Source organism: Oryzias melastigma, linkage group LG8 (assembly GCF_002922805.2).
Source record: "Oryzias melastigma strain HK-1 linkage group LG8, ASM292280v2, whole genome shotgun sequence".
In the NCBI taxonomy this organism is placed as follows: Eukaryota; Metazoa; Chordata; class Actinopteri; order Beloniformes; family Adrianichthyidae; genus Oryzias; species Oryzias melastigma.
In genome coordinates this window covers 16,285,554-16,304,397 of record NC_050519.1, presented here as the reverse complement: position 1 = coordinate 16,304,397, position 18,844 = coordinate 16,285,554, and the positions used below count along the sequence as shown (strand labels likewise).

At 39.9% G+C, this 18,844-nt stretch overlaps 1 protein-coding gene across 1 annotated transcript in view; it reads right to left on the bottom strand.

Moving 5' to 3' along the window:
• Positions 1 to 18,844, bottom strand: part of grin2aa (glutamate receptor, ionotropic, N-methyl D-aspartate 2A, a) — a 195,718-nt gene that overhangs the window by 54,414 nt on the left and 122,460 nt on the right. The window contains exons 4-5 of the mRNA XM_024271483.2: positions 16,606 to 17,034; positions 4,223 to 4,337 (exon numbers count right to left, since the gene is read on the bottom strand). Coding sequence (XP_024127251.1) covers positions 4,223 to 4,337; positions 16,606 to 17,034 — 544 coding nt within the window. The remainder of the gene's footprint in view (positions 1 to 4,222; positions 4,338 to 16,605; positions 17,035 to 18,844) is intronic.

The following is an 18,844-nucleotide window of genomic DNA, read 5'->3' as shown; positions in this document are numbered from 1 at the left end:
ATGTGAGCGGAATAATAACCAGACTGATTGCAGCAAAACTCTCTTGAATGCAGTCCATCAATAACCGGTGTTGAAGGGTAAAATTACATGAACACAAACACACACAAGGGAGCAGTGACCCCTCTCTACTCCAATATTAGAGGGCTTGGGTTTTTTGATTGTGCTTTGAAGAACTATCAGAGAGCAAAGCGTCAGGGTGCACCGATTATCTCTCATGAGAAGGAGACACAAGAAAAAGTGGGAAATGTACACATTTAAGATAAGAGCAAAAGAGAAAATCTATTTTTTCCCCTATTTCTAAAGATTTTCCTCAGTAACGACATGAAGAAAAAACAGAGAAAACATTGTTTTAAGTCAGAAAACGTTGAGTAAAACAGGAGCTAATGCTCTCATCAGATGCTTTTATAGTCACAAGCAATTTGAACCTCTAACCACATAGAGAGACAGTTTCCCAACATTCCTAAATAAAACTGAAACCTAGAGTATTCATTAAGATACATAGCTTGAGCTGCTTTAAAAAGATGGATTTTGGAGGGCATACTTTCACTTTATTGTATTTTCCGCACTATAAAGCGTATTTATTAGCCTTAATATTTTTCAAAATACAACAGTGCACCTATATAATCCTATTATTACTGTCTTTCATTGCTGTGTATTAACATGTACAATGACATAGAGTTGAATTCTATTCTATTCTATTTTGATTGCACTCGCTGATACTTTTAAGAGGTCAATTTTGAGAGATCCACAACGCTGTCAAAATGTCAGTATGTTTGTTTACGAGTTGCAAACAATGTTGGGTGTAATTGTAAATACGCTAACATACAGCGGTGTCCGACTGTGTTCTTTTACGAGCTAACAAGTTTCGGTGTTACTGTAATCACAGTAACTTTTTTTTCATTAATATGTATTAATTTATTTATGTGTTACAAACAGAAATGGGAGTTACTGTTTTGAATATGCTAACGAGGCTAATATGTAGCAGGAGTGTCAGACAGTAGTTTTTTTTATATTTGTTACTTACATATTAAGAGTTACAGGTATTTTTAATACACCTACGTGGATAACTTATAGCAGTGTTTGACTGTGTTTTTTGTGTGTGTTACGAACAAGGCTGGGAGTTACAGATACTGTTAATTAGAGCTGTCAGGCAATTAAAATTTTTAATCGCGATTAATTGCATTTTATCCTGAGTTAACTCGCGATTAATCGCAAATTAAAATGTGGCCTTTTTTTAAGGAAAAAAAATGTGTGCTTCGTGGAATTTAGCAGTTCTACATTAATTATGAAAACAAGAATGGTAAAATATATAGTTTTCATCAAAAATACTTTATTTTGTAACATTGTATTGAGATAAACTTTCTTAACATAAAATGCCTAACAAAAGCCCAAGTGCAAGTGAAGGGCATTTTAAATTCAAAACTTCAATCAACGTTCAGTAAAATAAAATAAAAAACATCAAAAATAAAATTTCCATAACACTTTCATGTTCATTTTTTGTCAGGACCAAATCTTTTCCTCCTCTACTGAACTGCAGTAATAAATGAAATAGAGATGTATCATTTCTAATTAACTTTTGTTTTTTAAAACCTTAAAGACTGAGAAAAGCGGGATACACTGTGGATAGTTTGACAGTCTGTTACTGCCGCCGTGTTCTCTGGCTGCAGCTCGATGCAGCGACGTGTCCAGCGGAGCTCACGCCATGAATATGCCAGCAGACAGACCGCTATGCTGGGGCTGGATCACGCTTAAACCTCCAGAACATTTAAAACGTCCCCCGGTGCGCTTGCTGTTCGGAACGTCGGGGGTCCGCAGCTCTCGGGACGCGGCTCCGGTTCGCGTCCAGTACCACGTCTGGTGGTACCGGCTCACGTCCCGAGGGTTACGCCCGAGTCACACCGGACGCGATAGCACCGCAAAGCGGCGCGGAACGGAGTGCGCTTCCATTCGGCGCCCATGTTAACCCATGGCGTCGGTCACACCAGGCGCGGAGCGACGCGGAGCGGCGCGGAGGGTCCGCGCGGTGCAGCGCAACGTTTCGGCGTCTGGCCTATTTTTTGCGCGAGCCCCGAGCGCTCCGCGTCAATACTGGCAGGAAGTTGCATCAAAATACATGAGAAAATCCGGTTTATTTTCAAAATAGAACCAATTTTTCACAATAAAACGCCACGATTGACAAATGTGATCATATTTTTGTGTCTAAACAGACTGTAGAGATGAAAATATGCATAGGAAATCAAAACACACAGACATGCGTGCGCGAGAGCACCCACCCCGGACACCACAGATGTCCCAGGGTTCTGGGAGGAAAAAAAGCAGGGCAGACGAGGGCACACTGGAGCGGGGCATGAGGCTGCGTTTGAACGAGAGAGAGGCAGAGGAGCGGTTCTTCTTGGAAGAAACATCAGGTAATATTTTTAGTTTATTAATTTACCGACGGAAACACCTGGGAGCGCGTGCGTGCACACAGACACACAACAAAACAGACAGACACGCACACGCAAGCACAAACCGATCAATGAAGTGGGCCGACTGCGGAGTTGGGGGGCGGGGTCTGTTTCAACAGGGGCAGAGACCATCTCCTTTTAGCAGAAACACAGGGTGATGTCTTGGTTATTGACCATAATGGCAAAAAAAGCCATAGTTAGAGCAGAAGCGCCCGTCGACCGTCGCGGAAAAAAATCACGTCTGGTGTGACCAACAGAGCGCCGCACACTCCGCTCCGCGCCGCTTTGCGGCGCTCTCGCGTCCTGTGTGACTCCGGCGTTAGGGTGCAGGAGCTCTCCAGGTCCTAGCGCCGGCCGGTTTCAGCTAGCAGCTCGGTGGTTGGAGACCCGCCCGTGATCTAGTGAGAGCAGCCGGTGAGTAAAAGGGCGGGACGCCTGCGCGGTATGGAAAGGCGCGTATGAGAAAATCCGCAATTAATGCGTCAAAAAAATTGTCGGCGTCAAGCATGTGTCAGATTAACGCGTTTTTAACGCGACAAATCTGACAGCCCTACTGTTAATATACTAAAGTGGCTAATGTGTTGCAGCCTTGTCAGACTGTTGGTTTTTTTTTTAACGTGTTGTTAACATATTGAGAGTTACAGGTATTTTTGAAACGCTAGCAAGGCAAACGTGTAGCAGTGTCGAACTGTGTTGGCTGGGAGTTATAGGTATTTTGCTTACTCAAACGTGGCTAATGTTTAGCGGCAGTGTTGGACTGTTTTTTTTTTTTTTATGCGTTACTACCATTGAGAGTTACAGATATTTTTCATAGGCTAAGGTGGCTAATGTGTAGCAATGTTGGACTGTTTTTTTTTTTTTTTTTGCATTACAAACAAGGCTGGGAGTTACAGATAGTATGATTACGCTAACGTGTAGCTAGCATAGTTGGGACTTAGCATAGTCACAGTAGCGTTTACCTTAACAATATCAGCCAGTTTCTCTATGTGTTGGAAAAAAAGTTTGAAGTTACAGATGTTGTGAGTATGCCAACAGTTCTAATGTGGCTAACATGTAGCATGTTACAAACAAGTTCTAGAGTTACTCTAAATCCAGTTAAAAAAATCCAAATGACTGATGGACTTTTTTTTACTCATTTTTTTCTCGCTTAATGCGGCTTAAGTGTTCCTTATGTACGACACAAGTTAAAAAATCATTGATTATAAGCCATATAATCAGTCCTAAAGTGCAGAAAATACTGTATTTCTGTAATTTTAGCTTCATTTCCTTGTGCGATATATCACTTTTTGTGGTGTATTTTAGGATTAAATTGCAACATTTAAAGAGGGTTTATTTGGGTCAATGGAAAGTCAGTTTTGGAGGAATGGCAGCGGTGCATCAAAAATTTTAAAGCGTTGTTCCCAAAGTTCAAATATCTGACCTTAAGTGAAGCTTTGCTTTGTGTCAACCAGTCAGGAACTCATTTGTTGACCATGGGAACAGGAAACTAAAACCAGCATGGATGAAAAGCTGATTTTCCTGCTCCTCCTAAACTTTTTTCTGTCTTTCGAATATTATATTTCTGCCTTGCAGAAGAAGTAACAGACCTTTCAATGATGAATTTTTTTGTTTTGTCTAAGATATTTTTACCGAATGTAACACCAGTCCCTTTGAAGTGTCCCAATGCACAAAATGTAAACACTGATCAAAGCTTTAAGATAAAAAGAACAGTTTTTGATAAAACATAAATGCAAACATTGGCAGCTCCAATGATCAGCAGATGTTTTGGATCCTACCTTCTCCCACTCTCTTTCCTTGTTGAGTACGATAACCACCAGCTTTGGGTTTTCCTGGTAACCGTCCTCCGTGAAGGACAAGTCTCTGCCATCCCAGGTGACATTCATCATGTATCTGGAAGCAAAATGTGCAGAGTATGAGTACAGAGGGCAAACTAGAAAAATTCAGAGAAAGAAGTGAGATGTTGATTGTAAATGGGAATTGGACTGAGTGGCCCTTCCCCCCTTGGGTTCCAAACAGGAAGTACCTGCTGGCTCCAAGAAGCCAAAAGAAGTCCATATACTTGTATTGAGAAATAAAAAGCTACAATTCTTGGTCAATGATTTTTTAGCATGTTATTGCTAATCCTCCTTTTTTCATGATATTTTTTCTTCATTATATCTGTTATAAACTGGACAGATGCCTGTGTGATGCCTGCTGGCCCCCACGTCCAACACTTAAAAACATTTGACCAATTTTCTGTACACTGCTTTCAAGTGGTAAGGGTGTGGCCTTCCAACAAGCTCACTCCTGACTGGTGAGAGTGGTTGCCATAGAAATCATGACTCAAATCGACTATCAACTAGGGGTGTGCCAAAATATCGATTTTGCAATATATCACGATATTTAGTCCTGCGATCGATTCTCGATGGGTTCTCACCAAGTATTGATATTACATTTTCATTTGAAGAGGCTGTAGCTCTGAGCGTCTGAGTCGCGTGACGGAACTGTTGAGCAGATGGGCGCGCTGTGTCGGACATTTAATAGCGATGCACGCGCTGCCTTCGGGAGAAGCACCGGCGGGTTACAGGCTCTGTAGCGCGTGTGTGAAGCATGTCTACCTGTCAGCATTTATCATCCACCTGTAGGAGATCCAGCCGGTAAGAAGTGACTTTGTCTGAGGGCTAGAATGACCGCGATCGCGTATTTCCTGTTTGTTCGGTGCTCTGTGGGAACTGGGCGCGTGGTCCGCAGTTGTTTGTGTACACTTCAGGTACTGTTGGAATTTTCGTTTTCAGGCACTTCGATGTTTAACCTGCTGGTGTACGGTGTAACTTTGGTAAATTTATGGTGTGAAGTTTTCAAACAATGTAATTACTTTTTGCTAATGTTAATTTAAAGTAATTCTTAAATAAAAAAAGCAGGATTTGATGTATGAACTTAAATGTAAATGTAATTAAAATAAAGTACATGAATTCACTGTAAAATTAGGGAGGTTGCTAATTAATTGAAGCACTTAAAATTATATTTATTGCCATTATTATGTGTGTTTTAAGGTTTTTACCTATTGACTGCTGACTGACCAAATGGAAAAATGATAATGATTGGTAAAATAATCTCAAGTGACAGTCTGAGTAAATCAGCCTTCAATTTTGGATGCTCAGCCCTTTTCAAGTGAGGGAAAAGTGAACGAAAAATTAGGTCAATTTTGAGAGAGGCTGTAAAACATAATATTCATCATCCTTTGGTGTGACATTCTTTTAGAGGTAGATAGCTGTCGCCACTTGAATTATTTAATTTTTGTTCTGTTACAACAATTCTGCACTAAGGGCACTGTTGATCATGTTTACTATTGTTAACATTGAATTCCATAACATTCCAATTCAATCGGTGTCAATGCTTGTCAAAGACATAGTATTACTGATTTCAGCAATGTTGCACAAAATAAGAAAAGTTGTTTATTATGATTGTGTTTAAGCTAAAAAATATAAATGGGGATATATTTTCCCCAAAAAATATGTTCTTCTATGTAATGTAGTTATTAGAGAGGATTTTTACCAATTATTGCAGTATCGCGATATTATCGATATCGTGAGCCGTGTGTCGCGTATCGTATTAGCATGAGAAAAGCCTATTCCTAACCAACAAAAATCACTCCTTTCAGATAACACATGTTCTCACATTTTTTTTTTTAAAGAAAACCTTTACTGAAAGTTTGCATGAAGAGAAGTAGGTGCCCCGTCTGGAATCGTTCATAGCCCTTAACTTTAATGATATATGGCAATAAAGTTGCAGTTGCAATTGAAAAAGAGGGTTTACAGACTTTACTCTTTCAATCAGAAATGTCCAGGATCTAGTCCTGGACCACCCAAATTTATCTTGATCTCACCTGACCAAAGAATGTATTTCCAGCATCCATCAGGCTGGAGCGGCTGTGGGACCAATTTCAACCCTGCCAGTTTCACGTCCCAAACCAACCCACTTTTTATTGATTTGGAGAACAGCGCATACATTTGAAATAAAAACATTTGTCACCACATTGCAACTTTTATTTGCAGACTTTGATTCAAGAGAAGTGAATAGCTTTATACAACTTTGATAAATAGTGTTTCTTGTTCATTCAAAATTAGTTTGAGTGGTTCTTACTTCAGAAAAAACATTGTTTTTGTACTTCAAATCCCGACAACTATCAATTTAACAGTTTTATTCATCTAATATTTTATAAAAATATTTAAATGTCTTTCTTTAAATCCTTGCATTCATTACAAAGACAGAAAGACAGAGTGACAGTGCTTATGAAAAGTTCAGTGTATTGTCCGAAAGACAAAAACTCTATATGTTGACAAAAACTCTAATTATTTTTAACAAATGTTTTGCAAAGCATGATCAGAAGTGTTTATGATGAGTTTGGATCAATAACAGGCATTTTTGGCCGATGGGGGGTGGAGCGTTGAGACAGAGACTGGGGGTTCTCCGTATTCATTAATTCGACGTATGTCACTGAGGTCTGCTTTGCCCCCACAAATAAGGGGGAAAATTATATGTATATTATATGTATATGTATATATATATACCTATATTTAAATATGTCCTAATACTATGTACATAGCATGTCTTAGTCTATATATATCTACATATATATATATATATATATATATATATATATATACATAGAGTATTAGTATGTATTTATAATTACTGAATATAAATATAACAAATCTCAAAAGTGGTTTACATGCGGAAAAATATGGGCACCCTGTTTTAGACTACAACAAGTTTCAAAATGTTATTAGTAGATAGTGTTTTTCTTAACTTCGTTTTCCTTCAGAGCCTTCTCGAATATGGAAGAGAAACATATTTCGAGGTGACACAAAACCCAGCCACATTCAACCTTTTCTTACATATCCCACACACGCATACACACACTATAATGGTTGACCCATATGGCAGGTCACATTAGCTAAGATGGAGGGCACTTCGAAGATATTCTTGGGTTCTCGCGGCCTACGCATTAATCAGGACTGTCCTTTCTCACTCTGTCTCCCTCTGTCAGCGGTCATGTACGACACAGTGGCGACGGCTCCTCTTTTCTTCCTCTCGTGGCCCATTCTGCGCCCGGGCGACAGGGCAAACTTCTAAGTGGAGCAGGAGCCCATGTGACGCTGCTGAAAGCCACGGCGGACTGCAGCAGGTGAGACGTTTTGGGTTCCATGGGACATTGTACCAAGTCTTGCTGCAGTATTAAGCAGGTCATGAATCACAACCGTTTTCGTGATACTTTGGCTTATGCAGAAAAAAAAGTCCTTCCTAAATTTAAAAAGGTTTCTAGACAAATTGACAAATACGTTTTTCATTTAAAAGCATCACAAAATGGACTATCAACTCAAACTTACAAATATAAAAAAAATTACACCACTGAAAGTAAAAGAGTGTGTTTAATTCTTGCTCAAGATTCAGAAAAAAAAAACAAACAAAACAGACTAGAGAATATATTATTCCTATTTTTATTTTAACAAAGTTTTAGACTGCTTGACCACGGGAGTATTTTAATTTGTTTTGGAGATATAATTAGCCTGTCCACCAATGTATTGGGTGCCAACAGTTGATGTTCTGTCAGAGAACACCAACTGGTCCATGGATCACTTCCTTTATAAACAATTAATACATTATAACTAATTTATTTATTTATTTTTTTTTTTTTTTTAGACGGAAATCTTTTATTTTGAAAATCGACTGGATTCTCTCAATTAGCTTGAGCCCAAAAAGCAGTCTGGCGGCGTGTCATACGAGAAAAGTTGCATGTGGAACCTTTCTTTGCAAATGGATGGGATTAGTGCAGGGACAAAAGAACAGACGGAAGAACAGGTGATTCCCACACACCGTGCCGGTTTGCATAGAGATGTGACTTTTGAACGGTCATAGAAATGCTCAAACAAGCTTATCCATTCAGATGCTCATTTCAGAGAAGTTGTGAACGCGATCCATGCAAGTACTTCCATAGAAAAAGAAAGAGAGCTGCGCAGCGCGTGCAAGTAAGTAAGTGCATGCAGGGGGAGGGCAATCAGTTGTAGTCATTAGTTTGAGTTCTTCTGTTTCGTAAAAAATGCTTTTGTGTTACAAGGTTTCACTTGAAGCTTTTGCATGGAGGTTCAAAGTAGTCTGATTTGTTTCATTTTGAGCATCAATAATTGATTTGTTGGTTACATTTTGTTCATGCATTTTAGTTTTTTTTTTTTTTAATAAGATGATCTTATAATAATAAAATGAAGTAGTTTTTAACCACTCTTAACATGACAGAAGAAGCAGGTAACATGAAAAATCATCAGTTGACCCAAAACAACCTCAAATGTCATAAAACATAAATTCTAGGGTCAAATTACATCCGTGTCTGATTGCACCATTTGTCTCTGTTTTGGGTGGACTTCAAGAGACCAAGGAGGACACCTCTGTTGAACATAAACCATAAAAAACTATGTGACTGCAATTTTTCCACAATGTCTCTTGACAAACCACAAGGCTTCTGGGTGAACTCACTTTTGGACGGATAGAATTTTTGGCCAAGCGCACCGGCGACATGTTCCCAGACAAAACAAAAGTGGGCCAAGACAAGAACACTATTCCCAATGTGAAACTTGGAAAAGTTATGGTCTGGGTTGCACTGCTGTATCTGGCAGAGTGTGTGTCGAGTCTGTGCAGGTACTTTCAGTTTGAGGGCTGTTGTCCTGCGGGCTAAAAATGGGCAAAACTCTTTGGGGCACACAGTTGGCCGCGACAAAATTTTAAGATCGTAGACAGTTTGTTTGGTCCGTAGACCATAAATGTTCATGCACATTTTTTCCTCGGGGCTTGCTTCATGAGACAGGTTGTAGTGAACACTTACACAGCACATAAAGGTTAGTAAGGAGGAAGTAGGTGAGATGCAGGCACAGATGTTTCATGTTTCCAAACCCTGCCTGAACCCTGTGCACAGGATATTAGTGCTGTTTAAGTGATACTCTTTGAGTGTTCCTTGCGTGCAACCTTGCTGTTAGAAATAAAGAAATGCGTCAATTAGAGCGCAGTTTATGTTGCAGTTACTGGCCTCCCCGTACATGTATCATGTGTGATCACACCACAGTATCATCTGTACGTCAGAAGTAACTTACATAATGCTTACAAATGCTTCACGATACACTTTCCACATCAACTAAAATGGTACAATCTATTGGTACAAGTGCAGGGGCTCAGTCCTTGAGGGCCGACCTCCTGCTGGTTTTCCAGAAACCCTGCCTCATCTGCGGCTGATTACCTGGATCAGGTGTGTTTGTCCAGGTGTTGGTTGGAAAACATGTTGGACACCGGCCCTCGAGGACTGACTTTGGACACCCCTGCCCTAAGAGAACTGCAAGACACACCTTTGCTCACTTTAGGATGTAGCCACTCTAGTCTACGAACCTGTATTGGTCAACCCCCATATGGGTGTATGTGACCAAAGGGACTACAGCAAGTCAAAGAGCATGCGTTATTGAGGTGTCGCCAACTGTAATTGGGCTTATCAAAGCAGGAATGCTTATAGTACTTTCAGACAACTTGTCTACCAAAAACTTTATTACTATGATTTTATTCCAGAGGTAAATTGAACTCTGCCTCCAATGTCTTTTCCCCGCTTCTAATCGTCTACACCATTATCACCTGGTACCATAAAAAAAATTAAAAATACGCAACTAGTGTCTCAGATAATAGGATGTAGACAGAACAGGAAGATTATGTGTGTGTGTTTGGGTAAATGCCCATTGAACAGGTGGACTGATAGGGAGTTGCTAGGATACGGACACGGACCAAAGTGTGTATGCTGCAAAATGGCAATATTGGAATGAGCGTCCCTACAGACACACACACACACTCAAACTGTTTTGCACACCTCAACAGTTCTTCTGGCTCCATTCTCTTTTGTGTTAGAGTCGGGGCCCACAGTGCACAGCTCATTGCCTACTTTTTTTTTCCTTCTCTCTCATTGTCCAGCCTCCTTTTTGTCTGTAGCCTAACTATTCATCAGGGGGAGGGAGCAGGACGCAGAGGAGGAGAGCAAAGCAGAGATGGAGCACCCATAGAAATGAGAGGGAGTATAAAGATGAATGAGGCTGAAGGGGAGACGAGGAATGAAAGTATGAGGAGAAAGGAAGAGGGCCCTCAGCAGAGTTAGGTTAAAAATACTCATGGTGTTACTTTTTTAACCCTTCCACCTATTACGGGGGGAAATAATGCAAATTGTATGAATATTATGTCAGAAAAAGGTCAGATTCTATGAATAGTTCATAAAAAGATAATTGCAGGGCTTTATCGCCACGTTTCATCAAAAGTCTTGAACAACAGGATAGATTTTATCAAGCTTCACACACTTGAGATGGACATTTATCCCTGTAAAGACAAGGACCAGTCAAGTCACTGATGTGCACTGTCAGGGGTATGTGAGTGCATGCATACAAAAGCTGTGTGCCTATGAGGGACAAAAGAAGAAGTCTGAAAGAAAGATGGAGGCTACTGTTTATGCTGATTTAGGATTTTTTTAGGAGGACCCAGGGGTTAGTCATTATTTGAAAAGACAAGCAGCCTCAGATGGTATTTGTTAAGTATGGCATGAAGGGTGAGTGTACAGAGAGCCGTAGATGCTATCTTCCCATTGCCCCTTGCTCAGCCTCTTTTGTGTAGCTGTGTAAAGTTATTTAATGAGTTGTTTCTTTTCATTTTATATAGCAGGCTAATTCTAACACTTAACGTATTTTTCGCACTACAAGGCGCACCATTCATGAATAGTCTGTTTTCGAACTTGTATCATATATAAGGCACAGCAAACTATAAGCCACATTAAGCGTGACAAAATAGTCAGAGAAAAGTCAGTCACTTGTTTGTAATGTTAACCCAGTTGGAGGCTTTATCTGCGTTAGCATATTTTCAACAGCCAACCTGTAACTTCCAAACTTTTTTGTAGCACATAAAAACACAGTCTGATACCGCTATGACTACTACGCTAACTCCCAACCTTGTTACTAACCTTGTTCAGACTTTTTGTCAAAAAAAGGCTGACACTGCTATATGTTAGCTATGTTAGAAGTGTTAGCTGCATTAGTGTACTCACAATACTTGTAATTCCCAACCTTGTTTGCAACATGTTAAAAACAACAGCTGATAAATAAACGTTACTGTGACTGCGCTAACTCCCTACCTTGTTAGTAACGCATAAAAAATAAAAAAATAAACAGTTGGACACTGCTACATGCTAGCCATGTTAGCCGCGTTAGCCACATTAGTGCCTATTCACAATACTTATAACTCCCAACATTGTTAGCAACACGTGAAAAAAAGGGTGATACTGCCAAAACAAACATTACAGACTAAGCTAACTCCCAATTTTGTTAGTAATATGACAAAAAAAAAAGAGTCTGACACTGTTACATGCTAGCCATGCTAGACGCGTTAGCTGCATTGGTGTAGGCCTATTAACAATACTTACTCACAACTCACAACCTTGTTTGCAACACGTAAATAAAAAAGACTGTTAGAGCTAAAACAAACATTACAGTTTACGCTTACTCCCAATCTTGTTAGTAACATGTCAAAAATAAAGAAAACAGTCTGACACCGCTACATGCTAGCTGTGTTAGACGCGTTAGCTGCATTAGTGTAGGGCAGGGGTCGGCAACCTTTAACAGTAAAAGAGTCATTTGGACTCGTTTTCTACTCATCAAAACCTACATAGTTTATCCTCTATGTGCACCTCAATTTATACATTTATATACATCAATTATATAAATGTGTCATTTTATAAATTTAACTAATCTATATTAAATAAATGCTAATTAAGTAGCCCTCACTTTAAAAAGTTACTATTTGTTATTTTTTCTTTGGCCTGAGAGCCACCATGGAGAAATAAAAGAGCCATGTGTGGCAGACCCCCGGTGTAGGGCTATTCACTATATTTGTAACTCACAACCTTGTTTGTGATGCGTTAAAAACATTAAATAAAATTACAGATGCCTCTAAAACAAATGCTAATGTGACTAAGCTAACCCCTTACCTTGTTAGTAACCCATTAAAAACAAAAAAAAGTCTGACACTGCAACATGCTAGCCATGTTAGACATGTTAGCTGCGTAACGTGTGCTCACAATACTTGTAATTCCTAACCTTGCTTGCAACATGTAACACAAACAGACTGATACAGCTAAAACAAATGTTACATTGACTATGCTAACTCCCAACATTGTTAGTAACGCATAAAAAAAAATATTTTGACACTGCTACCCATTCGCCACATTAGCATATTTAAAAACAGGCCCAACCTTGTTTGCAACAGCACAAACAGAATGAATTCATATAATAATTGATTTAAAGTTGCATTGTCATTTTTTTTTTAAATTAGGACTTTTAAGTGCTCTGGAAAATATGGTGCATTCACTTATAGCTAGCTTTGGGTAAATCATTGTTTTAAGCATTTAACTTTCTCTTGTGAAATATTTTTGGTCCAGTATTTTTAATTTCTAACATGTTTGTAATTGTGATGCTGCCAACTTGTTAGCCTTTTTTATCTATTTGTTATTCAAGAACTTTGAAGAGTCCAACCTAAATTTGCCACAATCCTCTTTCACCTCCTAATACTTGCACTGTTTTGGTCTTTATGGGCTTCTGTAGCATTCTCTTCTCTAAATAAGCTAATAATTCTCACCTAGTGCTCCTAAATTCTCTGTACCTTTGCCTGTTTGTGGAACATTTCCGGCACATTGCAGCCTTCTCTTTCAGTGCAGACATGTTCACGGTGTCATCCACCTTTTACGCTTTCCGCCATGACCCCACTGCCAACCACAAATCTGTGCCTGATCAAGCCTAAGCCTCTGGTCCTGTCTGCTCTATACATATCAGTTACAGAGCCTGGAACGTCGTGCAGATTATGCTTGGCTTACTCAATAGATTTAAGGTGTCATCTCCAATATTGCTCACGATTTTCGTTGGACCGGTTAGTAGGAGAGCGAGTAAACAGGTTGTGCCGCATCAACAGTTCCTCCCACAACTCAGAGGTCAATTTTTGATGAACGACTGCCGCTCCACAGAAACTATGTCCTAGAAAATTTTGGCTAAAATGCAAAAATAAATCAAAAGAGGATCGGAGTGGGTCTGTTAACTGTTTGTCTCTGAAAGTGTAACTAGCTTCACACCCTTGGATTTGCTACTGCGAGGCAAACTATGAGAGCAGTCCTACACATGTATTCATATGAAAGTGTAACCTCAATATCAGCGGGAAAAAAAACAGAAATTACCTGTCAGAGAAAGTTACCACCACCACTGGTTTCGCCCGCACACACTCACACACTGATAAAGAAGTGCTAAAGTCCTTTAAGGCACAGTTTTCACCACAGCAAGGTGAGGAGTGCACTGTAAATCTGTCATGACAGAATACTCTCTAAAAGGATTGGAGGGGTGTGGGGGGATGTCTCACATCTGAAATACACGTGCACGTCCACGTGCACACGTTCCGTGTCGAGCACAAGCTGTCACTCGCCGCCATGGCCGTGGAGCAGTGGCCAGAGCTCTTAGTTGATCATTTGTCCCCGGTTTGTGTTTAATTTTATTTTTCTTCTCCTCTGCTAGACATGTTCATCTTGGATGTGTCACCGTGGATTTATTATCAAAGCCGTCTAGAGGGAAGTCAGTGAAGTAAAACTTCACTTAAAGCTCACAGTGCAGAGAATGAGACAATATTTCTTTTCTTCTTTTTTTTATTATTTGCTGTCACCAAAAATCTGAGTTTTACTCCACTCTAATCTATTTTTGATCTGCAAAACCCCTCTTTAGATTATACCAACATCAAATTACAACTGTCAGACCATCAAAGACAACAGTGGGAAGCATGTACTGTACTGTACATTTGCGTGTACAGTACCACCTCTCTGTGGGTGCGCGTGCATGCGCCAGGGATGCGCCGACAGCCGCTGACTGGCTCACTGCCCCGCTCTAACGTCGGCCAATCATGTTTCTAATGTGCTGGCCCCGGAGTCCCATTGGCTGAGCCCTCTCACCCGCAACACAGCCATCTGTGAGCAATCATCACCTCAATAACAAACGGCAGCAGTAGAGCGCGCTGTGGACAGAGTCAGCTGGCTCCTAATATTTGCTAATTTTCCCCAAATGGTAGCTGGGTTTGGAACATGGGAACCCACGAGAATTTCAGGGTTTGAAACCCAGAACTGAGGACTGAACCCTCTTGAAGAAAACATCTTGACGGATGCTCATTTTATGATGTTGAAAATATTCTCCAAGACATGTAAAAATTACAACAAAGTTGTTTACAGTCTCCACAGCTAGTCCACAAGGACCAGATTTGTTTTGTTTTAGAGAAAAAAAATGTAGCCCCTGCCTCATACTCAATAGTGCTGACATTTGTATTCTGATTTGTGAATGATCTAAGAGAAGGAAATGAATACAACCAGGTAGGACATCTATAAAATAAATAGTTCAAATTTAGGTCACAATTACCTTCTATTATTTAAGTAAAATTTCTTCAGACAGTGTTCAGCCTTCAGCTTAGCTGTTCTAAACAATATCAAGCACAAGCGACTCTGCACTTGACCGGCGATGTGTGATGTCATGTGAAAAGGGTCCATCTCTATTAGGGCTCAAAAATACAGTAAATGCCCCCAAAAATCCGCTAACTAATGACACCAGAACACAAAAAGTGGATAAAGCCAAAGAAAATGTTTGAATTATTATGGGATGGCCACAAGACCTACCATTGTGTGGCAAAGTGGCAAATTTGGTGACATTTTCCAACATTATGTGGAAAAACATTTGTTTGAGCTACTTTTTCGAAAATTCACACAATTAAAATGACAATAATTAAGTTGACATTTAGCCTTGGAAAGAGGTTGCCATCTTGATTAAATATATATATATATATATATATACTAGCTGCAAATTTAAATGGCCTATATCAGGGGTTTTAAACTCAAACGCACAGGGAGCCAAAATCCAACTTTTGCTGATTCTTTAAAAAATTACATAGATGTGTTCATCGCCCACGGACAACCAAAGAAAAAAAATGGTGACTATGGATATAAAATCAACAGAACAGCCACCACTTTGAAAAAAATGAATTTGTCACATCAGCTCTGAACAAGGTGGAAGGGCAGAAGGTGGGAGTGAGGGGTGTGTAGCTGCTGCTCACCCAGTGAGGGTGGGTTAAAAGTGGGCGGAAAGAGCAAGGAGGGTAGCACCAGAAGGCCATATAATGTCATATTCCAGGTTTATTGTTGTTTGGACTTTTTATCTGTCACTATTTTCCACAGATATTTGCTTTATATTTATAAAACCAAAGAAATAACACATTAAAACTCTATGATTAATCTTGTAAGCCAAAATAAAACCTTTTTTTAACAAATTTGGATGAGTATTTTTCCTTTTTTTGAGTCCAAAAATACTAATTGAACATTTTTACACAAGTGAAGAAAAACACATTGCAATTTATTGGCTTATTTCAAATCACATATTTTGATTTAAATGTTTTTTGGGTGATGCAACAAACAAAATCTTCTTAAAGTCATTTCCAACGCTACAGTTTTAAGTGAATATTGAGAGAATCTACTGAGGATTTTGTTTTTGTAACGACACCATCAAGTCCTGCTTTTTGAACAAGCGAATATTAATTCCACACCGAATCATTTCCAATAAAAACAATATTGGGATGTAAACACAGTTTGTGTGTGTCTTTTCCCCCCATTTGCCAGATGGAAAGCCAGACAGAGCTGGCAAGACCTGCAACATCTCCCACTGGCTGCCGCGGCACGAATCCATAACGGGAAGGAGAGCGCAGGAGAGGCAATGAGAGATGGAGGACAAAATGAGAGGAGAAGCAGAAAGACTCATCAAGGAGCTCCTTTGTTTGGGAGAGCACTCGTTTGTAGTGGCCCCATGCTATCATTCCAGTCTGAGTCTTTCGATGCCTCTCAGTATGCTGCCTGGAGAACGTCCCACATGCGTTTCTTTCTCTTTTTATCTCAAACACCATCAATCCAAAGAGCTTCCATTCAAAATCCAGCGGTGTCCTACCCATAACTGAGAATTAATTTTCTTAGTTATTAATCTGAACTTGAAGTGATCTGCTCAAAAAACATTGAGAAACATTGTTACCGTTGGAGAAAATAGATGTTTCTTACTTGTGGAGTGCACTCGGAGGCAGTTTGGTGGTCTTTTCCATTTGCCCGTAACACGATGTCTTGGCTTCGGGGATGTCGCCATACTCTTCCAACATGGCTGCCGCTGCTGACGTTATGATCCCAAGACCATCCCGAACCCGAGCCTCCAACGGGTAGTCCCAGTCGTCGTACGACACCGAGATCATTCCACATGGAAACGCCTCAGGGGTTATTTCCGGGTTCCCGGTAGTGAGCGACGGGACGATCCAGATGTAACCAAATCCAGTTAGGCCCAGTGAGCGGGCCTCCTCCAGGATGTAGACCGCCTCGTCTTTGGAGCAGTAGAGCAGAACCACTGGCGACTGGACTTTCTTGAGCATGATCTGGGACCGACTGTCCTCCTCCACTGCGTCCAGAGTGATGATGTTCTGCAGATCCCAGCCCACAAAACTAAAACAAGACAAGACGGAAACATTAGTTTAATTACTGTTTAGGATGGTTTTAATACTCTTAACTATTGCTGACCCATGTGTTTAGACATTCTCACACTATATGTAGTTTCTTGATCCTTTGACACTGGCAATGTCTTTGGTGACACCTAAATAACACACACTCTTTGACATACTGCAACTCTTTGATTGTTCACATAACACAAATCTGCTAATTCTGATACAGAGAAAACAGGTTTTGCATATCAGTTTTACTACTTTTTGCTTATGTAAAGTGTTGCCTAGCAAAGTAACTTCCCCACAACCGAATTGCATAAACGGTCGGGGAGTTACAGTAATTCAACAAATGTCAACTTTGGAACTAAAGTTCTGGTGTTAAAGGGTTAAATAGGACAGGAGCACAATTCTGCGACCTACCGATTCACTTCTGGTCTGTCCTAGCCGTCCTAACCTTTTAGACTGCGGTACGAATGCTAAGACCTAGTTTACACACTGCGGTATAGTAGGAGGAAGTGTGTACTGCTTTTCTTAGTTTACCATCCACCAGTATATAGAAAGAATGATACTAGGATGAAACATATACTGTCTATACCTCATAATGCCTAATACATGTTTCCTGTTTGTACGCATGATCTGTCTTGTAGGAGACTATTAGCCCTTTGACACCAGATATGTCACACAACATCTAACAAATACTCTTTGACATACTGTAAATCTTTGACCCTTTACATACACCATGGTTGTCCAAATCCAGGCCTCCTGCCAGAAACCCTGCCATATATGCTGCTGATTACTTTATCAGGTGTGTTTGGCCAATGAGGAGCTTGAATAGAAGGTTGGTTGGAAAACATTTAGGACATCGGCCCTCAAGTCCGGGATTTGGTTGGACACCCTTGGTTTGTATAATTAACATGAATCATCTGTTTCTAACAAATAGAAAGTGGCTTTTCATATTGGCTTTGCATTTTATGCAACTCTTTGTGAAGTATTGTGAACTAGTGCAAGGGTTCTTTTCTCTGCTTCAGAATCTGCTGGAATGTGGTTAATTGTGTCAACGGTTGAAGAGTTACGATAATCGAAAGAATGTCAACACTGGAGATAAAGCTCTAGTAAAAAAGGATTGAGTTCACCTTTTCCTTCTTTTTATTGTTGCTAAGACCTTTACTGAGATGCAAAAGACAGATGTGAGAAAACATGTCATTTCTTGGCATGTTTTGTAATCACACCAAATCCATACCATACTGGAGTCTATCAAACCCCACAGGCAACACCTGTACTGCATTCTTTAGCCTGGTTTGAAAATAAAAGTGAGCAGAACTAGATCAGTTTAGCAGGTTACACAAGCAAATTGCTGTGTCTTAACTCCAAATGGGCCCAAATATCGTGAAAAAATATTTATTTTTGAAAATGGTTTAAAGTGTACCACAAAAGACATCTATATTTAAGAACATCGCTCAAATGAGGTACATGACTTTTTGACTGACAGGTGATGGATAAAATGCCAATTCTAAAAAAGCTGGTGGCAGGTGTGCTAGTTTTGCGCATTATCCAATTTCTTGAAAGGTTGGTTTTCAGTGACTCAACAAAAGACCAACAACTGTAGAGCTGAAAAATTGGCTTCAAATCAAACAAAAACAGACACCCTTTGCTCATTTTATTCAGCACTGAATTAAGCCATTTCAAGTCTTTAACCCTTGTGCTATCTTATGGGGTCCAGATGACCCCAGCCTTACATTGATGGGCTACCATCCTATGACAAATGAGGATGAACAGGATTCCATGTCTGCCACGGACAACAGCGAAAATCAAAA